Source organism: Corvus moneduloides, chromosome 2 (genome assembly GCF_009650955.1).
Source record: "Corvus moneduloides isolate bCorMon1 chromosome 2, bCorMon1.pri, whole genome shotgun sequence".
Lineage (NCBI taxonomy): Eukaryota > Metazoa > Chordata > Aves > Passeriformes > Corvidae > Corvus > Corvus moneduloides.
In genome coordinates this window covers 102,691,799-102,719,417 of record NC_045477.1, presented here as the reverse complement: position 1 = coordinate 102,719,417, position 27,619 = coordinate 102,691,799, and the positions used below count along the sequence as shown (strand labels likewise).

Sequence of the window (27,619 nt, the reverse complement as noted above, 5' to 3'; positions counted from 1 at the left end):
GACCAAAGATTTAAAATTTTTTTAAAATTTCCTCTTAAACTGAGATGGCTCTCTAGAGGAGTTTTTTACTGTCTCCCAACACTATAGCCTCACAGCATACCACAGATTACAGAAACAGAATGAAAGATGTGTGTAGATTGCTTATATCACTTAAGAAACACAAACATGCTCCTAAGGTTGTTTTAGATTATTTCTTTATTTTCATTGGTCCCATTTTAGCTGAAAAACTATTTTACTTTTGAATTTGAATCATTTTACTCAGTCTAAAGAGCTAAAAATAGGTCAGAATCATAGAAGAATTTTAAATGGGCTGGAAGGGACTTCTGGAGGTCAGCTGGTCCAACCATCTGCTCAGTCAAACTGTGAAGTTAAATCGAGTTATTCAGTTCTGTCTGTAAGGCCCTGTAACAGATATTGTCATTGTTTTTTCAACGACAGGGAATTTATCCTCCATCAATACCAGCCTGCAGAGGCCATGTAAGTTTATTGCAATGTGCCTTAGGATTTCCAGAAGGTATGGTGACGTCTCTTGACTTTTCAAAGATAGTTCTTCCATGGCTGTGACGATGTATTCCTCAGTGAACTTTGCAGATGTGAACTTTGCCTCTAGGAAGGCAGTGAAAAGAACACAGTGATGACATCAGGGCTGAAGCTCTTGGTTTTATATCATCCTTCTGAACAGAATTCATCAGACCTCTGTCCTGTGCAACAACTGCACCAGAGGGGGTGTTGCAAATTATTACCAAACTGACTTTGTTATACAGTAAAGGAGTGACTGCATATCAGTACTCAGAAAGTGAACAGTGTTTGAATAAAAGTCTGAGCAAGGGGAGGGATTTCCATACATAAGCATCACAATGCGCCACAATTTGGTAAGCAGGAAAGTCTTATCTGGGCCTGTTCTTCAAGTCCCATTAACTTTAGTAAGCATGAGGCACGAATGGAATGTAGAATTTGGACTCTACATTAAAATAAAGCTCTTTCTGAAATAATCTTTCCATTTGAATACTTTGGTATGATGACAATAATCACTTCAGGATGTATGCTAGCAAAAATATCTCCACACTTCAAGCAGTACAAGGTACTTACCAAATGCACATGATATTGCTAGACAGAATCATCCAAAAGCATGTTGCATATGAATAGAATAGCTTCTTTCTGAAGGAATAAATGTCTTTCCCTTGCTGCCTCTCATTTAGGCCTGGGATTAGAGAAACAGTACATTCCTTAAACAGCATGAATCCCCCTTTTGTAAATGAAAAGTAGAATGTGTTCATGGCCAGATTTTTTGGCCATCTTGATGTGTGAAATTAGAAATTGTCAAGAAGTGGAATCAAATTAACCAAATCACTTTTAACTCCTTGGTGCTGAGGTCACAGAGTACCATCCATTACCAAGAATGGATGCACTCTTAAACCCCTGTTTAAAAGGATTAGATACTTAGGATGATTAAGAACCTCAGTAACTTGTGCAGTAATCAAGACTGAAAGAGTGAGAATAAAAAGATGCTTAAGTTTTCTCTGTTTTTCTGTGGTTGGGCAACTAGAGCGGAGTGTTTGACTTAGCTGAAAAGCCTCCAAGTTGCTGCAAATCTGTGTATGAAAATAAAATTTTGCCCACAGACAGAAGCAAAAAAATCCCACCTTTATGAATTCTCCGCATCAATTCTCATCACTTGCTGCAATAATTATAATACACTAAAATATCAGAATGTAATTTCTTTCCAAAGCACTTGTCACAACAATATTTTCTAAGTCATTACTCTGCCTTCACTACCATTTTCTTAGTGCCTGTTATTTGAGTATAATACAACTCTGCTCGGGTAAAGCTTTAGTTTCCTTTTCTTTGAATTGTCTACGTGCATTTACTTCCCCTGTTTAAATTAAACATTTTAAGTACTTCTAGATATTTAAAATCAATATATCTGCCCCTTGGTTTTGCTTAAAAAGACAAATATTTAAAATGCATTAAGACTTGGCTTCAGGCTTCTTTCTTTGTGTTTCTGTAAATGCTAAAGCAGAAGAAAAAAAGAACACTTAAGGCAGGGAGAGGCAGAGAATCCTCCATTGTCTGATAAATCAACCAAACAAGAATAATGAATTAAATTACAGAGCAGAATAAAAATGCAAGGCAAGGCAAAGCAAATAGAGAGCTAACACAGATGCTTTTAAACCCAGATCTTAGGAAAACAAAATTAACTTTCACTCAGTTCAGGGACATAAATGAAGTGACTCTGTGTGCTGACTCTTTCTTTGTAATAAGGTATTTCATATGGCAGGTTTTAAAATGAAAGCTTTCCCATTGATAACACATACCAAATGGTCCTTTCTCATGGAAGTAGAGCCATTGAAGGTGAAGATATCCTTCAGTGGCAGAGTTTCCAGCTTTTACTGTAAAGAATTCCTCAGTACTTGCTTAACGCCAAAGCATTATTTAGTTTGGTACTAGCTGTTGCACTGGGCAGATTAGTGTTTGAGCTGCTAGCCATATTCTAATTAGTGATATTCAAGCAGTAAAATACTTGTACTTCAAGAAACACTGTGGTCCAGATGGTTCTTTCAACAAAATGATGTGACTGTTAATTGTAGTGAAGTATACGCTAATATATTGCCCTCAGACTTCCATGGGAATACAGAGACTTTGTCTCAGCAGTAGTTGCCTGTGTGGGCATAATGTGCATTAGTATTTAGGGATTTAATTAGTAAAGCTGGCTCTAAGCACAGGACCCTTCAACTAGATCACCTCTTTAGAAACGCACTAGTAGATATTACAGAATCTGCTTTTCCACATGTGCTACATCTGACTCAGATGCCTGTATCCTATGGGCTTCCACAGCATTGTGCCTGGGAGAAAGATAGTGCTGTCAGCTTTAATTATCATGGGAAATTATTCTGGAGTTAACAGAACATCCTGTCAGAAGTGTCTTTGTGGTTCCTACTCCTCTCTAACTTTGTCTTACTCCTTTACTTTGTCTTAATGTAGTTTCAGGAAAAATCTCTTTGCCCTTTTGAAGAGGACGAAAAGGGGAGCATCTGACTGTCTCCAGTTCTGCTTGCTTTCCTTTTTGAAGTGCCTATAGGACTCTGACTGGTTTCTGTCCAAATGTGAAATACTTATAACACTTGTTACTGGTGGGAGTCATGATAAACATCAACCACAAATAATAGAATTTGGTGAAGCAGATGGTTTTCATATTCTCAAATAGCCTGCAATTGATTAGTGGGGCCAGTTATAAAGTTTTAAAATTACATTTACAGTGGTGGCAACCTCAGTGGCACTTCTCCTGCAAATGGGACAATATTGGAAAGTCTTTTCAAAGGCACAGTTTACTGCATTTCTTCATGATTTCACAGGCAGAACAGAAAACCATTGCTTGTTGCCTTGCACTTGCTTCCAAACCTCCATACCTTTCAGGGTAGGTGGTTAAAGCTCTTGGTATGAGAGATTTAGAGGCGAGTTTGTCCAACTGTTAGTCTCAGGAATGTAATTGGAATTGATTCAAAGTCTGCCAGGAAATCAACTAATCACAAGTCAAATCAGAATGACCCACTGTGTTCCCAGAGCACAGACAGCACAGAACACTGATTTTACTTAACAGGCACCCTCTGATGTCTGCTGAAGGCTGTACTGGACTGGTTTGTACATTTGTACACTTTGTACATTTAAACCATTTATTGCTTCATTTTAAAATTTATGTATGACCTGAATTGTACTCCAGAACATCTTTAGTCATTGTGAAAATGTTTTTATTTTGACTTAATTTATGCATTTAAAAGAAATCTTCTTTTCATTCTTAAATTTAGTAACTGATAGAAATGTAAGCTTGATTTCTTTTGAACTTACATTAAAAGATCAAATAGAAATATAATTGCAAATTACCTGGTCCATGAGTTCAATCCAAAAATAGACCATCATTAGGTGGAATGCATACCTACAGTCAGACTGCAGGTACACATTCAGTATTCCATTGCAAAATCACTTATCAAGACTTAACCCACTTGAAGGCGTTGAAAAAATTAACCGGCCAACTAATAAATAATCTCTTGCCTGATTTTTAATTCTTTAGGAAAATATAGATTTTCAAAACCAGCATCTTTATATAACTTCAATAATACTGTCTGACTAGTACACTTTTTCTGGATTTCTAATTCCTTCCTGAGTATTACCACAACCTGTAAAGTTAATTATTTTAACAATAAACACAGTATTTTCTATACATATATGCATACATATATAGTGTCACTAGACTTGTCAATGGCGACGTCTGATGTGAGGCAGTCTCAATAACAGAGGGGTAAAATGGCAAGTTTTGTACTATCCAAGTACAGAATCACAGAATATTCTGAGTTGGAAGAGACCCAGAAGGATCGAGTCCAACTCTTAAGTGAATGGCCCATATGGGGATGAAACCCACAACCTTGGTATTATTAGCACCGTGCTCTGACCAACTGAGCTCTTCCTCTCCTTTCCCCAAACTGTATCACTGGGTCATATTAACTCAAAGCCCTGTCTCACGTGCATACACTGTCACACCTGGAGCAATCCTACCGCTCCTACTGCAAGTAAAAGGTACTGAGGTTCAGCAGTTTAAAAGATACTTCTCATGAGCTATGGGCTAATAAGTACTCATGAGTGCTCTCTTAGCCTGCCTAAGTTCTGGATAAAGTATTGAGCTTATGATCCAGGAGAGGTTAACCTATCAGCAGGGAGTCATCATGCTTATGGTGAAGGTGGTTTAAACTAATGAGTGTCCTCTTGTAAACTGGGTCAATTTTCCTCCACATGCCTCTTTTTAACCTGTATTTTTTAATTAGCTAGTTTAGTAGGTGGCCATAAAACCAGTTGCATTAACACTATAAATAGCGGAAGGAAAAAGCACTATTTGAATAAGTAGAGTTGGAGGGAAAGAGACCAAAATAAGGGTATCTGAAACTGAAATTATAATCTAAGATGTCCCACGATGTATAATGAGTTGTTAATATCAGTTCGTTTTGCTCCTGTGATCATAAACTGGGTACAAAAATATCCATAGTAGTCTAGACCAAAGATCCTACCCAATAAATGTTCTGTTTTTGGCAGTGGCCAAAAGCAAATCCAAAGAAACATAAGAATAGGGCAAGAGTGTTATGGTATTTCTGCATGTTATTGTTCCAGCTTCAGCTACCTTCTAGTTAATGAAAATTCCTGAGCCCAATGTAATTTCACTGTGTTTATTCACTTCTGATGCATTTATCTTCACAATAATATCCAGTGTCCTATGAGGGTCACTAAGTTTCAGGGCATCTGAAACATCCTGAGTGATGGAGTTTCAAAGTTTTAAGTGCTTTCTCTATGTAGAACCACTTTTTTTTTTTTTTTAAAGCCAATTCTTCTACATTTATATGAATCCTAATTCTTGCTCTGTTTACCTTGTCTGTATGCACATGATTTTATAGATAGATTTTATAGATATTTAACCTGGTTTTGCTTGTTCTTTTTCTCATAGACTCATCAATCTTAAACTGCAGATTTAGAAACTGCATGTTAATGCCATAAACTTTTTGAATACCAGTTCAGCAAGGCAACATCCTGGTGTGGCATTCCATAATGCATATCAGGAAAGTCCAGCTTTGGAACTCTGTGGATCACTGTACTTGCATGCAAACCCATCCATATACGGCTTTTGCATGAGGTCTGAGAGAGAAGGGAGTAGCTGGTGCCTCCCTGCATCTCCTCCCGCTGTGGAATTAGGGGCAAGATGAGTCTGTACTTTAACTCTGGAACTGGGAGAGATTCCAAGATTACTTACCCTCAGTATAGTCAGCTTACCTTCATTATAGTCTGCTCATCTAAATTATTGTCCTCATTTTTCAATGTTACACAGAAGGCTAAAGTTAATGGTAAAGCACCTGGTGACATTTTCAATATATGTATAACCTTGGCAAGCCTTGGACTTGTTTGTTTGGGTTTTTTTCTTTTTCATTAAATTCAGGTGCTTTGATAGCTTTGAAAATCTGGCTATGAGGGAGTAATGTAGAAAGCCTCTATTCAGGCTACAAGCAGCTATTGTGAGACTTGGAGCTTACAAGAGGCAAATTTCCGTGTAATGGAAAACCAGAATGAGATCCTGTTAAACTCACTTTGTATAGGATGTTGTGTGTGGGAAAATAAGTAAGGCAAGAGGTAATCCGGCTTAGAGATGATCCCAGACTTAAATCCTTCAATATAAACAGCTTCAGACCTTGAGGTTTCCTAGGTCTAGATATGGACAAAAATACTGTGTCTCAGGCCTGTCTTTAAATTACACAGTAATTGTTAATATCATTTTTGGAAAGGCTTTCTGTTCTATTATACGAAGAATGTGTTCTATAGAAAGAAAGTTTGTTTTAAATGGCATAATATGAGAAACAAAATCTTTGTGATTTAACTGAAGCTTCTTATATTCCATGTAAGAGCAGGAAACAGTATAGTTTGTCTTGCTAAGAATTGTTTGTTGAGTGAAGTTTAAATGTCAGCTGAAGGTTTTGGTGGTTTTTTTAATCATACTGCTTGAATAGGTGATTATTAAAAAGCTTTTTTTCTCAAGAGATGTCACGAGTACAATGAATTTCATAACCAAACAAAATTTTTTTTTTACACCATAGGGTGAATCAGTGCAGAGGAAGCAAAAGAGACAGAGCTGTTATCATTTAATTTTTTTCAAGAGAAGTCACCTAAAATGCCTGAGACAGAACAAGTAGTTTTTACAGGGAAAAGGGGAATGCAGAGAGACTTGCAAAGCATTATCACATCAATGCAGCATTTTAACATTAGTTGAAGGTAGTGTTTACCTCATTTTGTGTTTGCTAAACTACCATGAGTAAAATAGCACTTGTTATTATAGCATTACGTCTTGTCCTATCATTAGCTTCAGATTGCAAATGTTGGACACCATGAATCAGAATAATATAATGGCTCATGAACCAATAGATGAAGAAATAAATAAGTGTTATGATCTAGTCCTGACTGAGATCATATTTTGCTTCTCTGCAGTACACTGAAGTATCCCTTCCCAAACTGGTCTTCTGTCATGCTGTTATTACAATGCAATAAATACCATGTGAATCACTTCACGCTGATCATGTCTTCAAAACTGAAGAAACTAGTAGTAAATAACACTGCTTCATTTGTTCACTTGGATTTTGCCCATATTTCAGCCTTCCCTGCATATTTTCCGGGACCTCTCCAGCAACTGAATTTTATCAGAAAAAGCATTAAAGGAAAATTGTATATTGTAGACATCTTTGTAATGTGGAAAACTGTGTTGGTCCAATAAACAGAGGAACACAAGCCTGAGAGAGCAGTGGACACTTCATAACGTTCTATCTCAAATATTTGCTTTATAGTTTGTGGTGTGGAAATGCAGGCAGGTGATGCTGCAGAGCAGCTGCTGCTGCTCATCCTTCTGCTGGAGTGGTGGGTTGGAATCAGTGCTGGATTGTAGTAGGTCCCCAGCTGTAAAGGTGTATCAGGGGCTACATACTGGGAGGAGAAAGAGCAGGAACATATTTTCAGGAAGCTTTTGACTTGTACACATCTTTGAGCACTTCAGAGTTGATCATGTTTTACTACGTGCAAGGCATCATTAATTTTACCATTTACCATTGCTACACCTTCACCATTCAATACAGTGAGGTAAATATTTTTTTCCTGGATGGTATGTTGACACAGGATTTATACAGAGCTCTGAAAAATCATACTATGACTTCACAGTAGAAACAATTAATGTATTTCATGTGCCCTGAGCAGATTCTGCTCTGTGTTGTGATATTAAATATAAAATATTTTCCCCTTACTGTAGCCTACTTTTAGAGCAATAATGCTGCAAGACACATGATCCAGAAAGGAAATTACTTAATTTTTTTATATTTCCTTCTTCCTGTTAGTCTAAGACCATCAAAGACATGTTCAAGACCATCTTTTAACTATAGTTTTGATGGTCATTAGTGTCTTAATCTTGCTAGGTTCTAAACTTTCTGGCCTGACCCTTTAGCTACCCTTAACTATTGAAGTTAACGCAACTGTTCATATGCCTAAGTGCTTTGTTGATTAATGGCCAGTGTGCTCAGAAGCTTGTAAGAACAACCTCCCCAGTATGCAAAGAAAAACAAAGAACATGTGACCAGTCACAAAAACTCATTGTGGTTTGCTATGTGAAATACCAGATCTAACAAAATACAATAAATTTAAAGGTGTACCTGCACACAGAACAAATTATTTCAATAATTTTCTTACTGAATAGTTTCACAGATATTTCATCCTCCTTATGGCATTCTGTGTGAAGAAAGGTTAGCTCTGAATGAAGACAGCAGGCTTACATATGGCTCATTATCTTCCAAGCTTTGATAGCAGCTCCTTTTGACGTACAGTTAGCATATTAATTATATGTATATATTTTGGAGGGAGTCAGTTTGTTGAGATATCTTGACAAAAAATACAGAATGTAGTTTCTTTTTTTACTGAAATACTAATTTCACAGCTGCTAGTTATTTGCATTAAATTAATAATTTTATGCTAGCAGGTAAAGGTTTTCATATGTCTTATTTTATAATATTTACTTTTATACTGTCTTTTATTCTAATGGGAAAATCTGTCAGACACTGCATGTTAATTATTTTCAATCCTGTCATGATGCAGAAATCAACTTGATGTTACCGTGTTTATTGATGCCAGACATTTTTATTGTAATTAAACCTTAATTTGAGCTGCTGCTGTTGAACACGTCTGCTGTGAAACCTTGTCTTCCAGCAAATCCCATTTGATGTTCCTTTCTAATAAGTTTTTGTAATTTGGTTGCCTGCATAATAGTGCTGTCACAGCTGGTATTAATTGGCATTTTTGTACCAAATAGTAGAGACCCACATCAGAATAACATACAAGAGCTGAAATACTTTTACAACACACACTGTTATCATTTGCACTACTTGACAGGGGTGGAATAGAGATAAGAAGCCATGAAGTGCTTTACCTAAAGACCTCAAGCAAACCAGTGCAGAAGTAGCCCCCGTTCCCAAAACTGCAGTCTGGTGCAGTTTTCTTGCTGTGGATCTCAGGATACAAAGAAATAAATACTTCTGTTTACCTGGTTTCCTGGAGTAGCTCCATATTGGTGGTGTTGGGCTGCCATGAACAAATTTCACTGCTTTTATGCCCATGCTATGCCAATTTTTCAGCTACAAAGCTTCAGTTCCTTATGATAGTCAATTTGGCACCCTCCTGGAACAGTCACTGCAATATAAAGGAGAAAAAAGTATTTGAGGCAGAAAAAGTAGCTGTCTGCAATAGCATGGTAAAAAAAAGAAACCACATTAGATGAAATTATTCCTATGGCTGGCAGTAACACATTTGTACAAAACGGAAGAGTTTGACAAAGATGAGAAAAAGAAATCACCTTTACAATTTAGTTTATTTTAAATAAACTGTAGAACCATTTAAACCAGAAATTCCCTCTAGGGGAAGTTGCAGAGTTACCTGGCATTCTGCTGGATTATTTTTCTCAATGGCACTCAAGAGCTTTAAATTCTGTGGGGAGATGATGAGGTTCAGCCGAGTGCATTCCTAGTAACCATTGTGCAGCCATAGCTTAGGCTATGTTGCAGTATATCAATTTAAGATGCTTAAATTGTGCATATGAACCTGAAGTTTTCCAAGTGGCAAACAGATGTAGTTGGCATTGGCATTAGTAGAATTTTGAGCTGTTTTTAAAGTTTGAGGATATAGAATAAATGCACATATTCCATCCAGAAAAATCTGAAATATATTTATTTGTTTTTTGTTAAAATGGATCTAAAGAGTTTAAGTTGGGGAGGGGAAGAAAGCACAAAAATCTGGTGAAGAACATATTTCTAAACACTATTGACAGCTTTGTGGAGATGATCGTGTGAAAGGCAGTTTGGGGTAAATTTAAAAAGCATGCTCTGGAGCATCACCTGATCCATACATTTCTAATTAGAGATGTGAGATTTCTGTCCAACAAAGTTAGCTGCATACCCTTGTTGAGAAAAAGAGCTAAGTGTATGTGGGATTTTAAGAACATGGTCATGTGGTATCTGTATAGACATTTTTTCTTAAGTCCATCAACTCAGGTTCAACCTACTACAGTCCAGAAACAATTTATGCTTCAGAAAATCTACTTTAAAAACCATAGTCAAAATAATTAACATCAGCTATTAGTTTATTTGAAAAGATTAGATATGTGCATTTGTCTTACAGATCTAAAAGTCTTTAGCTTGGGTATCTGGAGGTAATTTCATTGTCAGTATCATGAAGAGATTTTTAAAGTAATTGTCCTGTATTGCCTTTTTTTTTTTCTTTACATAAATTTAAAATTAAAGCAATTATTTGAATAAGATGTCTGCTGTTCTTACTTATGTGGCTATTTTGTTGACTAATTTCACAAGCTTAGAGCTGCTCAAATGACTGCTAGTACTTATTATGTCCTTCAGGTTCAGTGTTTCTATACAAATATTTTGAGTTCTGGGAAATAACAAATGCTTGCTGCTTGTGCACACATCACTGTTTCTAGTGTCACATGATAGACATTCTAACCATGAGAACAGTGAAGTTAAAAAGCTTTATAAAGACTCCTAATTGAAAATTTAGAATCAAGAGAACTCCAGATATTCAAAAGGGGATTGATGCTGTGACATCTGAAGTATCAGGGAAGCAGTCTGAAGCAGTCTGGCAATTTCTTGACAGTGTTTTGTACTTATTTTAGAAGGGATAGCAGAGTTTTCTGATAAAGCTGTCCAAAATCAGTCCCATTAGGTAATGAATATTCTGTTCATATTAACTACTCAAATGACTTTTTGGAAACAGGTGTGGCTGTGGGCTCAGTGTATTAACCTTAGCTGAGCTTAATCCAGAACCCTTGGCTCTGGTGGCAGTGGCTGACATTCAGCTGGATCAGCTTGAGTAGCTCCTCCAGCACCTACCCCTCAGTTTGTATTGGACTGCTAAACCCAACAATCTAAGTAAAATTTATGGCAGTGATCTCACTAGGATAGTGTGCATTGCTGAAAGGAGGGCTGGGAGAAGCTTTTCTTTTGCATGTGTTGTAAACACAATTCAGCAGTATAATATTTCATAAAACTCTAGAGCCATGATCTTTATGAGCAACTTTATAAGACAAGGCATATTTTCATAATTTTTCTCAATTTCTTATTGGGCTTTTTAGATACTTTCATGCATTTTGCCTCCTTTTGCTTTTAAAAATACTAGAGGTAATTTCTAAAACAATCTTGTCATTTCATGTGCATACTTCATGCATGCACACACAGTTTTTCAGGCTTCTAGCTTTATTTAATCACAAAATGCCCCAACTTTTCCTACTTTAAAAAAAGATTCTGTCTCAAGTAGGAGCTACTTCCTTATTGTATTTATACTTTATTGTATTGTTTTACATTGTATTAGTCAGACTTTAGGCGCTGACAGGATAGATTTTTTAAAAGGAGCAAATTGTGTGGGGGGTTGTTGTGAATTATTTTTAATTTCTCTTTTGTAACACGTGGCATTTAACCAGTGTATCTTCAATTTTTTTAGATAACAACAATCATAAATATGGAGGTGACAATTGAAGAAGTTTTAGTCTTGCTGGCTGTCATGATGCCTTCTAGTTTATAACAGTTGATGTACTTGTAGATATGATGCAAAAACCTTTTTCAGATAACCTTTAATTACATACTCACTGAAAAGAAAAAAAATCCTCTCTTTTCAGTATAGGTTGTTATCAGAATACCAGAATACTATCAATTTAAGATTCATTAGCTCAAATAAAATAAAGAAATTATGTTTTTTGAAAACCTTCACCCTACATTTATGGTACAAGCTGATAGATTTTTTAAAACATATTTCTAATTTTCTATATTCTTCTTTAACCTATTTCTATTTTCTTCAAGTAGAGAAGTTATCAGAAACCACAGGTGTTTACAAATGTGTTACTAAGGGTTTGCTAATGCAGAAAAGAAGTAGGAAGGAAGGAAGGAACTGTCTGGGAGTAGAGGCTCACATACTGAATGGAGGTGGACCTGCCTGAAAATACAAAGAAGGTTCCAATGTGGCAGTAGCTGCAAATAAATATTTTTTTCCCATCCCTGGTAGTGTACAAAGCCAGGTTGGATGGGGCATTGGGCAGCCTGGTCTAGTGGAAGGTCTCCCTTGCCCATGGTAGAGGGGTTGGAACTGAGAGACCCTTAAAGTGTCTTCATCCCAAACCCTTTGATGATTCTATGATTCTACCTTGAATTACATTTCTGAACAGAGGCCTAGTAAACCTCGACACCAATATGTCTGAATGCTGAGCTGTTGTAAGGTCTTGATGATTGGGATTTGTGTTTTCCCAGTTGCCTCTGTAGTGGTATTTTGTAACCCACCTTAGGAATGTGTTTTATCCAGTCTCTTACTGCTGGATAATTAGAAGGTTTAATTGGCTTGGATAAAGGTTTAGCCAAAGAAGAGTGATTTATTTATAGATTGCAAGTGAAAAGTATTACAAGTGAAAATACACATTTTGTATCTTTGCAAAGAGCAGTTCCACCCATGAAGATAGTTCAAAATAATCATAGAATGATAGAATGGTTTGGGTCAGAAGAGCCTTTAAGGATCATCTAGCAGGTGAGATTCGATAATGGAGTGAACTGGAAGAGATGAAATCAGATGAAACCTGCTTACAAATGCACTGTGAGTAGTTTTTGTCTTCATCCAATAGGCACATCAAGTGGGAAAGTTTGAAGGGACAAGGAAAAACACAGCCATGTCTTTATTTATTTTAAATGAGAGGGAACAATCACAAAGCAGGAAATGTACTTTTATTAGAGATTTCTTTTTGCAAGAAATATTGTTTCCAAAGAAATTGCAAAAATAATTAGCATGCATGTTGTTATGAAGATCAGCTACTGCAAAAATCTATTTCAAGGGGCCATTTCAGCTAGTTTCCTGCACTAGTTATTTTCTCTTTAGTATACAATTCTTTTCTTCTTCATCCAAACTGCTCACAGCAGTCTAATGCCAGATCAGCCCTTAAGGCGTCAGAGATATTTGTTTTCCATCCTGAAACCCACAGTCAGGCACATTAGTGGCTGTGTCATACCAAGCTAATTAATAATAACAGACATAATTTTGCATTCCCTGTATAGAGAATGAAATCCAGAAAAATGTCAGGAACTACTTGCACTACCTAATGAGTTTTACTACTTTTGTCAATTCTTTATTGCTCTTTGTTTTGCTTCCTTATTTAAGCATTATTAGACAAAAAGCTAGAAGAGCTGGAAATAAGATGAAAGCTTATACTGTTGGTACTGCAGCAAGTTTTGTCATTGATTTAAATGGGAGTAAACTTAAGCCTTCAGTATTACTCATAAGAGTCAAGACTAGAATTTTATTTGGACAGATACAGAACAGGTTTTATAGCATATCCTGAAAGAAGAAAGCTCAGGGATTTACAGGCATTTTCACATATCTGCAGGCACAGATTTCTCAGGCACTGCCAGGCAGCAGTATTGCAGTGCTCTAACAATATAAACAGTCAGGCAGTTGACACAAAATCAGTCCCATTATTTGCAGGATCATTGGAAGTAGCTGCACTGAGATTTTTTTTTTTGATGCTCAATTTAAATTCTTTTTTTTTTTAATGTAAGCAGTATATGGTGACATATCTGAAAATGCAATTTCACTATTTTAAAATTTATATCCATTAGCTGATACAAGGTTTGAATTACATTGGTGTATAATATTTTCTCCATTATAGTAAAGATTGCTTAGGTGGAGGAATTACCAACTCTACAATACTTAAAAGTCCTTCTGTTTTTATTCAGAGAAGCCAGAAGAGTTGCAATGGTGAAAATATATGTATAATATATGTCTTTTCCTCTCTTTTTATATCATTTAGATAGCAGCATGAATCAATTCCAAGTCCGCTGGCTACTGGAGTCCTGTGCACACAATGACACCAAAGGACTTAGGAAAGTAACAGAGCTGACTTATGTAAGTCTCCATTCAGCCTTCTGCTTGACTCTGAGTAGTTCCTAGGCAGCAAGAGAAAGGATGGTTCTGTAACATAACACAATATGTGTTTTACCCTGTTTCATGGATCAGTAAGGATGCTTTCTCTTTTATGTTCCTCTTTGGCAAAAAATAAAAATTATGCATCTGGACTGGTTTGGGGTTGCTTGGATTTCCTAAATCCACACTAGGCTGAAATCTTTTATTTGTTTTTGTTGTTACGCAGAAAATGAGATCAGACGAACTCCTTAACTAAGTACTTATATACTTCTACGGCATATAGGACATGGAGCTTTATCTGCAATTAATAATGTAGGACTATAGCACAGTGCAAATACTGAACAGTAATAATAGTAATTAATGAACCAGGTTTTCTTTTAGACATGCAGGTGAGTTTCACAACCCTGAGGAGAATAATAGATAATAAAAGAAAGACTGTAGGTGACAAATACTAGATATTAAATCTGGAAGTTGAACAGATATCAGATGGGAAGCTAAGCTCCATGTAAGTACGTCAGCCCAAATATATATTGCAGTGGCAGTACGTTGTACTTAATTTGTTTGCTATCAAGTGTCATCTGTCTCTGTAACACATTATTTGAACAACAGAGTAATGTGATTGGTGCATCATGATTGATTTAGTGTGTTATGGAGAATGGACAAAATCACAATTCACCTTTCCTTCTTACTCTGACCTGTACTACCCCATCAATTCAGGGGAATTAATGGCATGTAAAAGAGTAAATCAAAAGGCATAATTTGTCACACAGAATGGTGTTAGCTTGTAAGATTTACTGCTTCATGGGGTCAGCAAAGCAATATTAGAGGTGGATTTAAAAAATTATTTTGACATAATGTTATGATCATTTGCAATATTTCAAGATATGAACACTGGAGATAGGAGAAACTTAACATTTAAGAAGTTTATTTCCACTAGAGGTCAGGAAAGACTGTTTGGACATCTGTCCAAATGCATTGTGGGATTAATGAATTTACTTGCTTTCAATCATTTTTTGGTAGTTCATCCAATGTACTTCTCTGTGTTTCTTCTGAGGAAGAAGCTAACTACAAGCAAACAGACGAAGGCCGATGTACAAAACGTTTAGTGCTGGATATGTGTAGGTCAAGGAGTACAAAGGCCTTACACTTTCAGTGTTGAACATTTAGGCCCTGTCATGATGAATAAAAATAGTCCTGTCACAATTTTAAGGAGACACCAAATCTGTTGGACCACTCTCCTGACAGGTGGAAGGCAGGGACTAAAGTCCAGTCTCAGCCCAATCTGTATGTCCCATCGAAAATGACCTTCCAAGTGAAGGTTAGACTAATTTGCAATTAGAAAAAAGAGGGAGTTATGCAGAAGAACATGGGAAATTAGTGATTCTGAAGGGAATTAAAGATCCAAAAGGTAGTGAAAGACTTTTGACCTTAGCCAGTAAGGTTTTATTAGAGATTTTTCCAAGATAAAAACCAACCAACCAACCATTTTTTTACACATATGATTTGTGCTAAAGCTTTCAGACTAATTTTCAAAAGTACTTCAGACAACAGTAAGAATTTAGCAGGACTCTTACACTTTGTGTAAAGTTTTCTTCTCCACTCATTGTCCTTAAACAGAGACTTGTGCTTTGTATTATTTAGCTGTGGAGTTTTTTTTCCTGATAAGAATAGAGAAGTACTTAATGTACTGAAGTGGAAAAATATGCATCCATAATGCCATGCTGACCTTTAAATGTGCTTTTAAAAAGTTAAACATAGATGAAGCCTGTCATTTACAGCACCTTAACTCAGCTTTCTTACATTTATTTAATTCGATTAGCATTTATATCCTCACATTGCTACCCCCACTGCCATCATTGAGGGAGACTGTTCTAAATATTAGAAGTCAGTTGCTTTGATACAGCATGTCGAAGGAACTGTGTAGAACTGAAGGGCATATTCAAATACAATGCTAAGATATCTTACTACTGAAAATAATCATAACATTGACAACACTTGCTTTTTTCTCCGAGTTAAAACCACGTTGGTATGTCTTAAGCATCCAGGAAAATTTTCTCTTGGAGAAAACTTTTCATCTTTTGCCAAAGTTATTTTTCAATTTGTTCTTATTTTTTTTTCTTTTTTTCCTTGGGCTCTATTTGTAGCATGTGATCTTTTTGTTTTTCTTATTGTAGGAAAACTACATTATTCTGAAGGACCTGTCATTTTCATGCAAATACAAAGTAACTGTTCTGCCTGCAAAATCTAAAGGTCGTTTTAAGGCTGAGAGTACTTTCTTTGTTACCCCACCTTGCTCTGCATTTAAAGAAAAAAAACACAAGCACGTTAATTGTCCTGCTGAAGGAGGTAAGGCATGATCTGGAGAACTACCAAATAGTTCCAAATGCATTTATAATCACCAAAAGAGAGTCTTTAAAAGCAGTTCTAGAGCAGGAAATGAAAGATTCAAAACAAATAAAAATATGACTAAAGCTTACTTGAAAATCAACAGAAATACAGAGCAGTATCAATTTTGGCTAGTATATTATTACTTTTTTTTCAATTAAGTGCAATTTTAGTGGATATTTGGATATATACAATAACATTTGTTATGACATAGTTGGGGGTTTTTTTGAAAGGAAGAACAGTTTCCCAATTGTATTATAATGATGGATGATAACTGTAAGCACGATTGTAGTGGCATGGCCCATCTTTCCAATGTTTTGCTGCAGATGCAGGCTGCTTTTTCAGTTTGATTTTGTTTAGGTTAATTCTGCTCTCAAATAAGAAACACAGGCCTTCATATCTTTTAAGGCATTGTCACAATGTGTAGCTAGAGGGTTATGGAAGTTGCAGAATTATGGAGATACTGGTTTGAGACGACCTCTGGGGTCAGCTAGTCCTGGTTCAGGTCAGCCATGGCTTTGCACTGCCAAGTGTGGATACCTCTCTTGTTGGAGGGTAGCCCTCTCACACTGAGTCCCTCCTGTTCCCAAGAGTACCTCCATGCTCCATAAGTCACCCAGAACTCTGCTGGCCATCGCTGCCCTTTCCTTTATGCCTGTCCTGACAGTTCCCAGCATTACAGCCTTCCTGGGCAATTGCAACTCAGGTATCACTTCCCCCTAATCAGAGTGCCCCTATTAACTTGTACTACAGTTTTAGAGCATGAATTTTACTTTTTGCCTGAATTACAGAGTTCTGTGCTACCCTGTGCATTTTCTTGTGGCCCCAAAACTCCAAGTCAGAGCTCAGGTTTTCTGAAATATGAGGAGCAGGAGAATGGCTCCCCATGAATGAGGCACTTAGGTCTTTACATGCCATAGCTTTCCTTCCTGTATCTGGAGCTGAGAGCATTTTATCTGAAGTTTGAATTTGGCCCAAAATGTCAGTGGAATGTATCAAAGATAGGCTTTGGTTAACACTGAAAACATGGTGGTAGAAAGCTGACTGGATCCTGTGTAACACCAGAAACAGACCTCTGCCTGACCTTGATTTGTGAAATTAAATGAATATTATTGAAGATTATCTTTAAAAGTTCAGCTTGTCTTTTTTTGCTTTCCAAATTTATAGTGCCAGTTCTACCCAAAGTGTTGGCCAAACCCGAGAATCTGTCTGCATCTTTCATTGTTCAGGAAGGTAACATCACTGGTCATTTTTCCTGGAAGATATCTAAGGCAGACCTGCACCAGCCCATGACAGGGTTTCAGGTCACTTGGGCAGAAGTGACCACAGAGAGCCGGCAGAACAGTTTGCCCAATAGCATCATCTCGCAGTCACAGATACTGCCAGCAGTAAGTTGTTTGTTACTTTCTTTTGCCTAAGTTTGTGTGTCTGCGGCTCATTTGTAATGTTTAGTGGTGGTGTAGATGTCAAACTCTCTGGCTCTGCAGGTAAGTTGGAGCAGGAAGTGCTTAATATTTTCCTCCTTGCTCGAGATACAAAGCATAGCCACTATTCTTGATGATGCATCAAACATTTTAATGTGCACAATTTTCAAATTAGCAACCTTTGTCTGAGAAATGCCTGACGGGAAGACAAGATCATCTGTGTAGCAAAAGATAGTTCTTATTTTCTTTTGATGATCAGGCTGTTCAACTTAACCAATACTCTGGTTTTATTAATTATTTGGTGTCCAAGTTGAGGAATTTAAGAGAATTTTCTCTTCCTTTCAGTCACTTACTGCTCTGAAAAAAAAAAAAAAAAATCACTTTCCCCCCTATCAATATACACCATAGTCCAATGGACAAATAATTTTAAGGAGAAGTAGGTTTCACTGTTTATTGACTGTGCGAAAATTACCAATTTTAATTCTTCCCCTTATTTTCTCTAAGATGGCCTTTGCTATTTCAGTTCCTCTTCTGGCAGAGGCAGGTGAAGAAACCTTCATTCAAACTCTGCTGCCAGTGTCAACAGACCATGAGATACTGATGTTCACTCTGGTTGCCATCTTCTTTTTTCAGGAGCAGCATATATTTTATTTAGAATTTCTATTCTTTTTTGTAAGCTTTTGGTCCAGTTAGATCTGAAATACATATAAAATTTTATTTAAAACACTCCTTTTCATTGTGTTATGCTTTAGTTTTTTTATCTGTGTGTTCACTACTGTAGATTCCTGGAGATTCCTTTAATTATCTATCACTGTATGTATCTGTCTGTTTATGGCACCTGGTTAACTTGCAGAAGGCTCTGATTTGAGTTGAAACAGTATCTTCCGTCTCTCAGAAACCATGAAAATTTAGGGTATTTTATGCTGAGGACCATTCACTCTGACTAAAAATGTAGTATTTACACAACCAGGGCTGAAATGCACAGGGCCCGAGTGCTGGAGGAGCACCTGAATGAGCAGAGTGAGTGAACAAGTGCAATATTTGCACTCCTCTCTCTCCCCTACACATGCAGTATTTTATATGAGATGGAACAGCTTCAGCCACGTCTGTTAAAGGCAAATTATGTGATAATTTGCCAGGAGAACAACACATTTCCCCCCACTTTTTCTCTCTCTCCTTTCCCCTTTACTATCTGCTCTGGCAATAGCAGCAAATTATCCCACAGGAATAACCAAAGTTATTCCCACAGCTCTCTTTGGCTTCCCTGCATGGGGCAGGTACAGTGCCAACCAGAATAACTTCTCCTGCAGATTCCTGGCCAGACCAGCCTGGCTGGTGGCAGGAACACCCTGTGCCCACACTGTCTGGCGTCACTGCTCCAACTGTCCCCTTCCTGGGCCTTTTCAGCTTGGAATAAGATGAATGATTTGTTACAGCTTAATGCAGATGATGCTTTGATTTATAGTTTTGATTTCGATTTAGATTAATGACTTCCAATTCCTTAATATCTGTCAGTCTTTAGCCAGAGGTATTCCCATCTGAAAGTTTCTATAAAATTACTTTGAAATTATTTTCCACATGTCTTAGTGACCACAAAAGGTATAGAGCAGTGAAAAGTGAGTCCAACATGCCATAAATGACCTTAAGAGCAGAAGACAAATTCTTATGGTGCAACTGGGACAAATCTGAAATTAGTGTGGTCACCCTTTTTTTTTCACTAGCTGCAGAAGTGGCCCCAGGCCAGCCACTACTTAAATTATCAATTAGTAGAATTCACATGCAAATCCAAAATAAAAGCAAGTGTATGTAATGAACATGTTTGTTAAAAAGAATGGTTAGGAAGTTACATTTTTATTCATTTTTTAGTGATGAGTACAGCCCTAAAGTGATGAGCACACTTTCCGTAACACTCTGTAACAACTTGGACCTTGTACACATTAAACCATACTATTATGGTTAAAAATGTGTCTGTTCAAAGGAAATGGCAAGCAAAAAATTCAAAACAAACTCTCTCAACAAAGTGATGCATACGTTAAATCCTTTTAACGGAATTCTATGAAAATAATTTGTGGGCGCTGACAGTGATAAAACCTGTTTAAACGCCTGATGTGTGTGAGTAGAGCAACTGTGTTTTATTTTTGGGTGGTCTGAGAATTAAAAGTGATTTATTTTTTTTTAGGATCATTATGTACTCACCGTGCCCAACCTGAGGCCATCGATGCTGTACCGCTTGGAAGTTCAAGTGCTGACGACTGGTGGGGAAGGGCCAGCTACAATTAAATCCTTCCGAACGCCTGACCTTCCTCCATTTGCACCCCACAGTAAGCACTACACTGTTCTGACATGCAGTGGTGACGTGTTACAAAATTTCAATCCTCCACATGTAAAAAGCTTTTTCAAGCCTTAGAATTTTTACTGATTCCAGTTGCATTCCATAAACTTAAGATGTGTGAAAATACTGGCATTTTGTCCCCCGTAATTGTCCGTCAGCAACAATGGAAGCTAATCCAGTCTTTCTCTCACTCAGTTTCTGTGGTCTAACATTTGCCATTCGTTGCAGCCACAGCTCTTTGGCTTATGCCTATAGCACTTGGGATTCAGAGTTGGTTTGTCCTCCAGCTGCTGCCTGGAGGACCACATAGCTTTCAAGATTAGATTTTTCTGGGTTCACTCGGTCAAGCATGGCTAGAGCTTGATCATATTTCTAAAGCAGTGCAAACCTCTTGATGGCCATTTCCAGCGCTTCATGTGTTTCTGAAAAATACAGCTCAGTGTTGCAAAGCCAAGTAAAAAATACAATTAATTCATTCAAAATTTGTCTGCTTGAATCTTTTTGTCCTTTTGTGGGCCCACTAAAGTTGCATGGACTGAACATGCACATAGTTGTCAGCACAGGCATAGCACTTACAAGCTGTAGGATTGAAAGTTGAAGGTCTCACAAAGCCTTTTCAGTACAGGTAAATGTTGGCTTTACATATCCAGGATTTGATATGTGCATAATTTGCTGTTCTTTGTTTAGGACCTCATCTGAAGCAACATCATCCACATCACTACAAGCCACCCCCGGAGAAATACTAGACTGTTTCAGAAGATTATACAAATAACTAAGGGAAAAAAACTGAGCTCCCAAATGAGGGCTAGGTAACGGCACATCTGTTGGAGCAGTGAACCCAGTTTTCCAATGGAAGTTACCATCCTGTACTATCTGTATCTACTTCTCTGTAGTTTAGCCATGAAGAATTATATTTGCACCATGACCAGGATGAATCATACTGCAGGTTATCATTTCAGTACCAGAACTATTCAACAAACTGAAGATCACATCCAACTCAACACCTGTGAGAAAATTAGAAGTGTGTTCATTATAATGTTTTCATATTCTGTGTTTAAAGTAGGTTGAAACGGTCCAGTGTATACAGCTTTTTCCATTACTGAATTCAGTGTTACTATTTGCAAGGTCCTGTGATGTATCCGTACTTTTGAAAGAGGCCATGTTCTCATCAGTGGATTTAAATTGCCTATTTTACTTAAAGCCCTGCCTGTCACCAATTTAAGCCCTAGTGTATTTTGCTATTAAAGAATATCTCCATATGTCTGAAATAAGGACATAAGTAAAATAAATACCAGTAGCAGAAACCCTAAAATACCCAGTTTTTAATAACTGCAGTGTCACCATGGAGCAGGATGATGATACATATGTATTACCCATCTGGTCTAAAGTCTGATGCTCTATCATGTAGATCTTCTATTAATATAGTTAATAGTTAAAGAATATACAGAGCAGAAATACCATTGTAGAGAAACAAATGGCAGTTAATAGTCTTGTTTAAAATTGGTGGCAATGAATGCAATTAATTGATAGGTCCTGGAAGACTATCTCTTAAAGTCTTACCTAAAATTTTTTTATATATAATATTTCAAGGTGTAATATTACCTTGAATAGAAACACCAATTTTCTAGTTAAAAATCTGAATAGTTAACATTAAAGTTTTAGAAACTGAAATTCTGAGGCACATTTATTATTCAAGTAGCTGTAGAGCTACTTTTTGGCTTTGAATTTTGATGCGCATATTTCTTTTCCCTGTGGATCTTTAGAACAGAAGGATGGATGTATTGGCTCTATTTTGCTGTTCTGCTTACAGAAAGAATTATGTGACAATATTCTGGCATCTGGAAAACATTGGCTTATAGTTTATTTGAATTCATTTTTCAAATTTAGACAAAAGGGTGCCCTTTTTAACCATAAGGGAATTCATATTGCCTTCATAGTGCAATATAAACTGTCTAGAATAATTTGTCACACAGAGACACATGTCTCAATAGTAAACAGAAACTGCTTGGATTTATTATTGAGAGGGTGGAAAGTATCTGCCAATAAACATCCATACAAATACCCATAATCAACTCTTAATGTTCAAGATGTTCAAAGTGCTCCTGAATTCTTTGGCGCTGTTTCCATTGCTCCTTGAATCACATCAGGCTAATGTACCTTGAAACTTGAGTCCAACTTGACAAAGTGGCCACTTTTTCTACTAGCAGATGCTACAGACTCACCTGTGCTTCATATTTTTCTGAGATATTCAGTAAGAGGAGCTCAGACATTAGTGGTCAATGTATTTCCCTTGTCTTGGTGACAAACTGTTTTGTGAAAAAGCAAATATGAAGAAATACCTATTTGAAACTGAGGATCGGAGCTACATTTATCATAGTAGAATGTCCACGAAATATTCAGTTTGTCTATACTGAAGTTTACAGTATTAATACCACAGGGGGAGAAGGGGACTGCATTAATTTCTGATCACTTGCTCATTACAATTTTTTCTACATTTTTACCTTCATTTTTAAAGGGCTTTTTTCCATTCTTTTTCTATTTTGCTTGTTGTGTTTTTTGATATTCACTTAGTGACCAAGAATTTTCCCAGACATTTTCTATTGCTACATGGTTTGGGCCTTTAACAATAGCTTAAAATACATTAAAGGTGCTTTTAATTCCTTCCTCTATTTTCCAAGATATGTTAGCAAGTTAGCAAATGAACTTTTCTTCAAAAAATCTGTAGTATAAAGGTTTATTTTCAGAAGGCCAAAGTCTGAGATATTTTTGTCAGGATGGAAATGTTTTATGTGTATGTTTTTACTCCAATTTGCATTGGAGTGGTGTGCAGCACTGCTTTCATATTTGGATTGCACAGGGCGTAGATGAGTCTAGAAGTGATCTTTGTGGTGTTTGCTGGATCAGCAGGATCAGGGAAAGTGATTACCTCAGTCTTCTCTGATGAATTGTGTCCAAACCTTTCAATCACAGTCTGTTCTAGTTGTGCTGGATCAAATCTACAGTGACTTGATTAATGATAATGAAATTGCATTTCATTCATAGTGACCCTGTAAAGCATGGAACATAGATGTTGGTCTTTGACACAATGATGCAATTCATTGGAGATAAGCAGGAAGTTAGGAGCCCTGAGTCATCATACCCTCATCCTTTGGAGATGAATCAAAATGGTTACTGTTTGCTGATCCCATTCTCTCTGAAGCATTTGTCTGTTCCAAGTAACAAGGTACTGTGGAAGAACATTGAGAGGTTTTCCCTTCTGAAGTAGATTGATCTAAACCAAAAGTTGATACAGCAGAAATATATTGATCAAGTGTATTATATAGAGTCCACTAAGATGTAAATTATTTTTTTTCCTTCTACAAATGATCTTATCAACTCACCTTTCAAGTCAAAAATGAAAAATACAAAGTCAACAAAGCTTATGCATGGATGTTAAATTTCCAGCTGTGAGTGATTTCCTGATTTTTTTTTAAATTTAGCAGTACCGATTTGAAGTTTTTAGTGCCTAATTCTAAAGCTTTGTTTGCTGAATCATACAGGGTATTGTCCTAATTTACTAGACTAAGCCACATTAAACATTTAATTCAGCAATAGAATTGCAATTTGCTACTTAATTCACTAGTTAAAGATTTATTTTCTCTAATGATGTTGTGTAATTCAGAGTTAATATCGGGATGATATTAGAGATATTGGGATGTTTTAAGATATTCTGCACCTTTACACTAATGTATTATTTACAGTGTACGATTCTGATGAATTTGTCAGTTGAATTCAGGATGCATTTTGTTTATCTTTATTTCTTAAAGGAGAATTATAAGATTATGCTATTTTTGCTAACTGCTTTGTGAAGTAGATTTTTTTGTTCATTGGTGATTTTTGTTTAAGAAAAAAATGGTTTGTTCTTGTTAAATCTTTTTTTTGACCGTTTTTGAGTTGTTTGTAGAGCAGAAGAAAATAAGACAGAACTTGTGCTGTATCATCCATGTGTACCAACTTGAATATTCATTAAGAATATTGCACGCAGACAATAAATAAGAAATCTGATTTTTTAAACACTGATCATCCTCAACTTAGTGGCTTCAGAAAGAGCTGAGGACATGGTGTAGCAATGTTGACATTGACATTGTTATTTGGCATGGTCACACACAAAGCCATTGCTAATGTGAATGGGAATTTTACCATTGGTTTTAGCAGAGCTGTATAGAAACCTTAATACTGAGTCAATTTATTTCACAATACTTTCATCTCCATGCTCCCAGCTGGAGTCAGGGAGAGTTTCTAATAAGCAGGTCCTGATTCAGGAAGGCTGACACAAAGGAAGTCAGTGGGATAGAAGTAAACCTGTGCAGCTTTAGTGGTGCTTCAAGCCAAGCATGGATGTCAAAGTTTGTTTTAAAGATGGATGTCAAAGATTTGTCTTAAATCAGGGCCTTGTAAAGCAAAGTGGGGGAACCAGACAGTTCTAAATTCTGTGTACAACACCATAAAATTTTTATTTTTGTTTGTGTATATGTAAATGTCATAGTGATATTGACTTATTTATTAATTCATTTTCTTATACTATGTGCCAAGTATGTTCCTACCCTTTTGATCAGTACCTGTGAACATCAATTACTAAAATAATGTTATGCAAACTTGTGCATTTTAACCAGGAATATGATACTAATAAGCTGTTGCATGTAGTTTTCAATGATTAAGAGAACCCTTTATTTAAAAAAATGTAAATGGATGCCTGCAGATGTTGATGATTATATATGGGTTTGCATGCCAAAACTCATTGTTCAGTTGTGGGCATGAAATGTAACGACTGTATTACCTCTACTGATATATTAGCAAGGTACAATTTATGAAGTAATTAACAGAGCTCTATATGTAAAATTTTTCCTTTTTACTTAATTATATTGTAGTAGAGGTAACAGAAGTGCTTCTCTGTTACCCAAATTGGCTGTAGAAATTATGTTCCTATAACAGTCATTTAAAGTCAATATTTATTTATGTATGTAATACAAAAGGATTGGTCTTATGTGTTTGTCCTGTTATTTAGAGGAAAAAAATACACTTCTTGTAAAAACATTTTGTAAAAAAATTTAAATGTAAATAGAGTCTGATTTCTTTTACTCACTATTTTCATGTTTAGAATTTGTACATACTGTTTATGTAATAAACTATCCTACATTGAAATATTGCTACATTATCTCCTCCATACAGAATTTAGAATTTTGTTTTTCTTGAGTTGAAGAGATAGAGCCATCCAAGAAAAATCAGTGTCACACCAAGTACCTTTGCTTCATCTAAATTTCATTATATATGAAGCCATACCATTTTAACCTCTCTTTACTACATCACTTTGGTTTTTTTAAATAGTCATCAAAATAATCTGAAAATAAATTTAAATATCATTTGAGTCGTTTACATTGTAAACCAATAATGGCAGTAAAAAGTCAGGCATAAAACCTTGCCCTTTCTCTATTCTAACTGGATAATTCACAGTGAAGATTTGTTCATCCTTTTGTTATGCTAATTTAAATTAATTAAGTTGCTGGATCTTTGCCAGTGGCCTGATCCTGCAAGCCAAGATTTTCATGACTGAAACTCATGGTGAATCTATGTATGCACCAGATTTGGAGTATTTTCTGGTTTAAAGTGCAGTATTTCATGGTTTAAATTCTGTATTTTTAACAAATATAAAAATCTGTCTTAGTACAAATATTTAACTGTTTCAAATTGTCATAGATGCACTATTATTCTCAGGTGTTATATCCTTAGTTTGGAGATGCACCTTTGGGTAACTCTTGACTTACCTAATAAACATTTATTTTTTGTTAACTTGATCAAAACCTCCAAAATTTCCTGGTATTTCTATCTCATTAGAATAACTGCTTATGTTTCTGGTTTTGGTTTTCTTTTTACATAAATGAGTTGAATATTTAAAAACACCCCTATTGTTAAATTTCTCTGCATGTTGGACTATTTCTATAGTATTTGCCGTTGTGGTTCAGTAATCCCAGATAAGAATGATATCACTTGAATAGGTGAATGGGTAAATTGTCAAAATAAATGGTTGAAGTGTTTTATACACTGTAATTCAGAATAGCCATTCATTTTTACTTTCCATATCTTCAAAGAAATGCTTTATTCAACATTGGATTAAGGGACACAGTGACTGGATTAAATAAAGCATATGAAATAAAGCAAATTTGCTATATCTTGAACAGTATTCATCATTTTGGGGTTGGGTTTTGCAGCTTGTGCTTCTGTACAACCTAGCTTTTGTGCACCTAAAACCAGAATACACTCAAAAGATTCCATTTAATTAAAAAAAATTAATACAATGAAAGCTTGTTCCAGTACAAAACCAACCAACCAACCAAACCCACCCTCTATACTGTTTTCTGATTACAGGTGTTGTATTGTCATTGTCTGACTCTATGCCAGCCTCCTTGAGGAAGGCCTTGGGCCAAAACAGTGGTTGTCAGCCCCTCAGTGGCAGTGCAGCACCTGGGAGGGTAAAGCAAGCAGCAGGGAGAGCAGGGAGAATGTAAGCTTTGAAACAGAGCCAAGGTGCAGGGAGCGAATTGCTGTGTCCCCTTTGCATTGTGCTTCATATCCTTGCTTCTGCTCAAGGTGCTGGCAGGTGCACAGATGAATATTTAATACACACGTTGCTACGAGCATTTACTGAGAGTGCTGTGTGGCACAGAAACTAAAGAATTTATGAATGCTATCTGTACCCAGTTCCTTACCTGTGCTGGTGATTTATTCATGTTACTTAATAATAAGCTGCATTCAGCAGGTCTGTTTCTTCTCAATGGAAGATCAACTTTGGAAACAGTGGACTGTCATTTCTCAGGAGAGTTAGGCAAATATGCTGCACACAAATATCCCTTTATATTTATGCGCAAATATATTTGTACAGCAAATAGAACTTGCTTGTCTTTTGCAGAAGCTGTTCAGTATCATTATGTGTGCAATAGGTTCAAAATTTTCAATGTTTAAAAGTAGCTCTGAGTTTGCCAGTTAGTAATGATTCATCAACATTTTTATCATATTTTTATATTTTATTTAGAAAATTTTGCCTGATTTAAATGGTTCAGACTGCACAGCTCTTAGTAGATTCAGAGTGATAAGCTGGAATTTCCATGCTGTCATTTTATGTAAGTGAAAGGTAGAGGAAGCACTCAGGACAGAAGAGCATAGGTTGCACGAAAAGAATCTGCTCATCTGATGTATTCATTTCTTTGCCAACATACAATTTCTAGTATTAATTCCAGTATTTTTAGTTATCTGCAAACATTCAAATTGATATTTTAAATTTCTTTTCTGAGACGTGCTGCAGTACTTGCTTGAAATAGAAATATTTCAGACTTTCAGTGAACGTTTCTGCAAGCCAAGATCTGTTAGACTGTAACCACAAAACAGGAATTTACCGGAAAAAATAATCTGGTGAGTGCTAATTGTTCTC

General features: G+C 36.3%; 1 protein-coding gene across 1 annotated transcript in view; it reads left to right on the top strand.

Moving 5' to 3' along the window:
• The window catches only part of ANOS1 (anosmin 1), a 134,540-nt gene extending 108,171 nt beyond the window's left edge, over positions 1 to 26,369 (top strand). Inside the window, exons 10-14 of the mRNA XM_032100603.1 lie at positions 13,904 to 13,998; positions 16,191 to 16,362; positions 17,569 to 17,789; positions 20,005 to 20,146; positions 20,845 to 26,369. Of these exons, the coding sequence (XP_031956494.1) occupies positions 13,904 to 13,998; positions 16,191 to 16,362; positions 17,569 to 17,789; positions 20,005 to 20,146; positions 20,845 to 20,903 (689 nt within the window). The 3' untranslated portion in view covers positions 20,904 to 26,369. The remainder of the gene's footprint in view (positions 1 to 13,903; positions 13,999 to 16,190; positions 16,363 to 17,568; positions 17,790 to 20,004; positions 20,147 to 20,844) is intronic.
• The last annotated feature ends 1,250 nt before the right edge of the window (positions 26,370 to 27,619 follow it).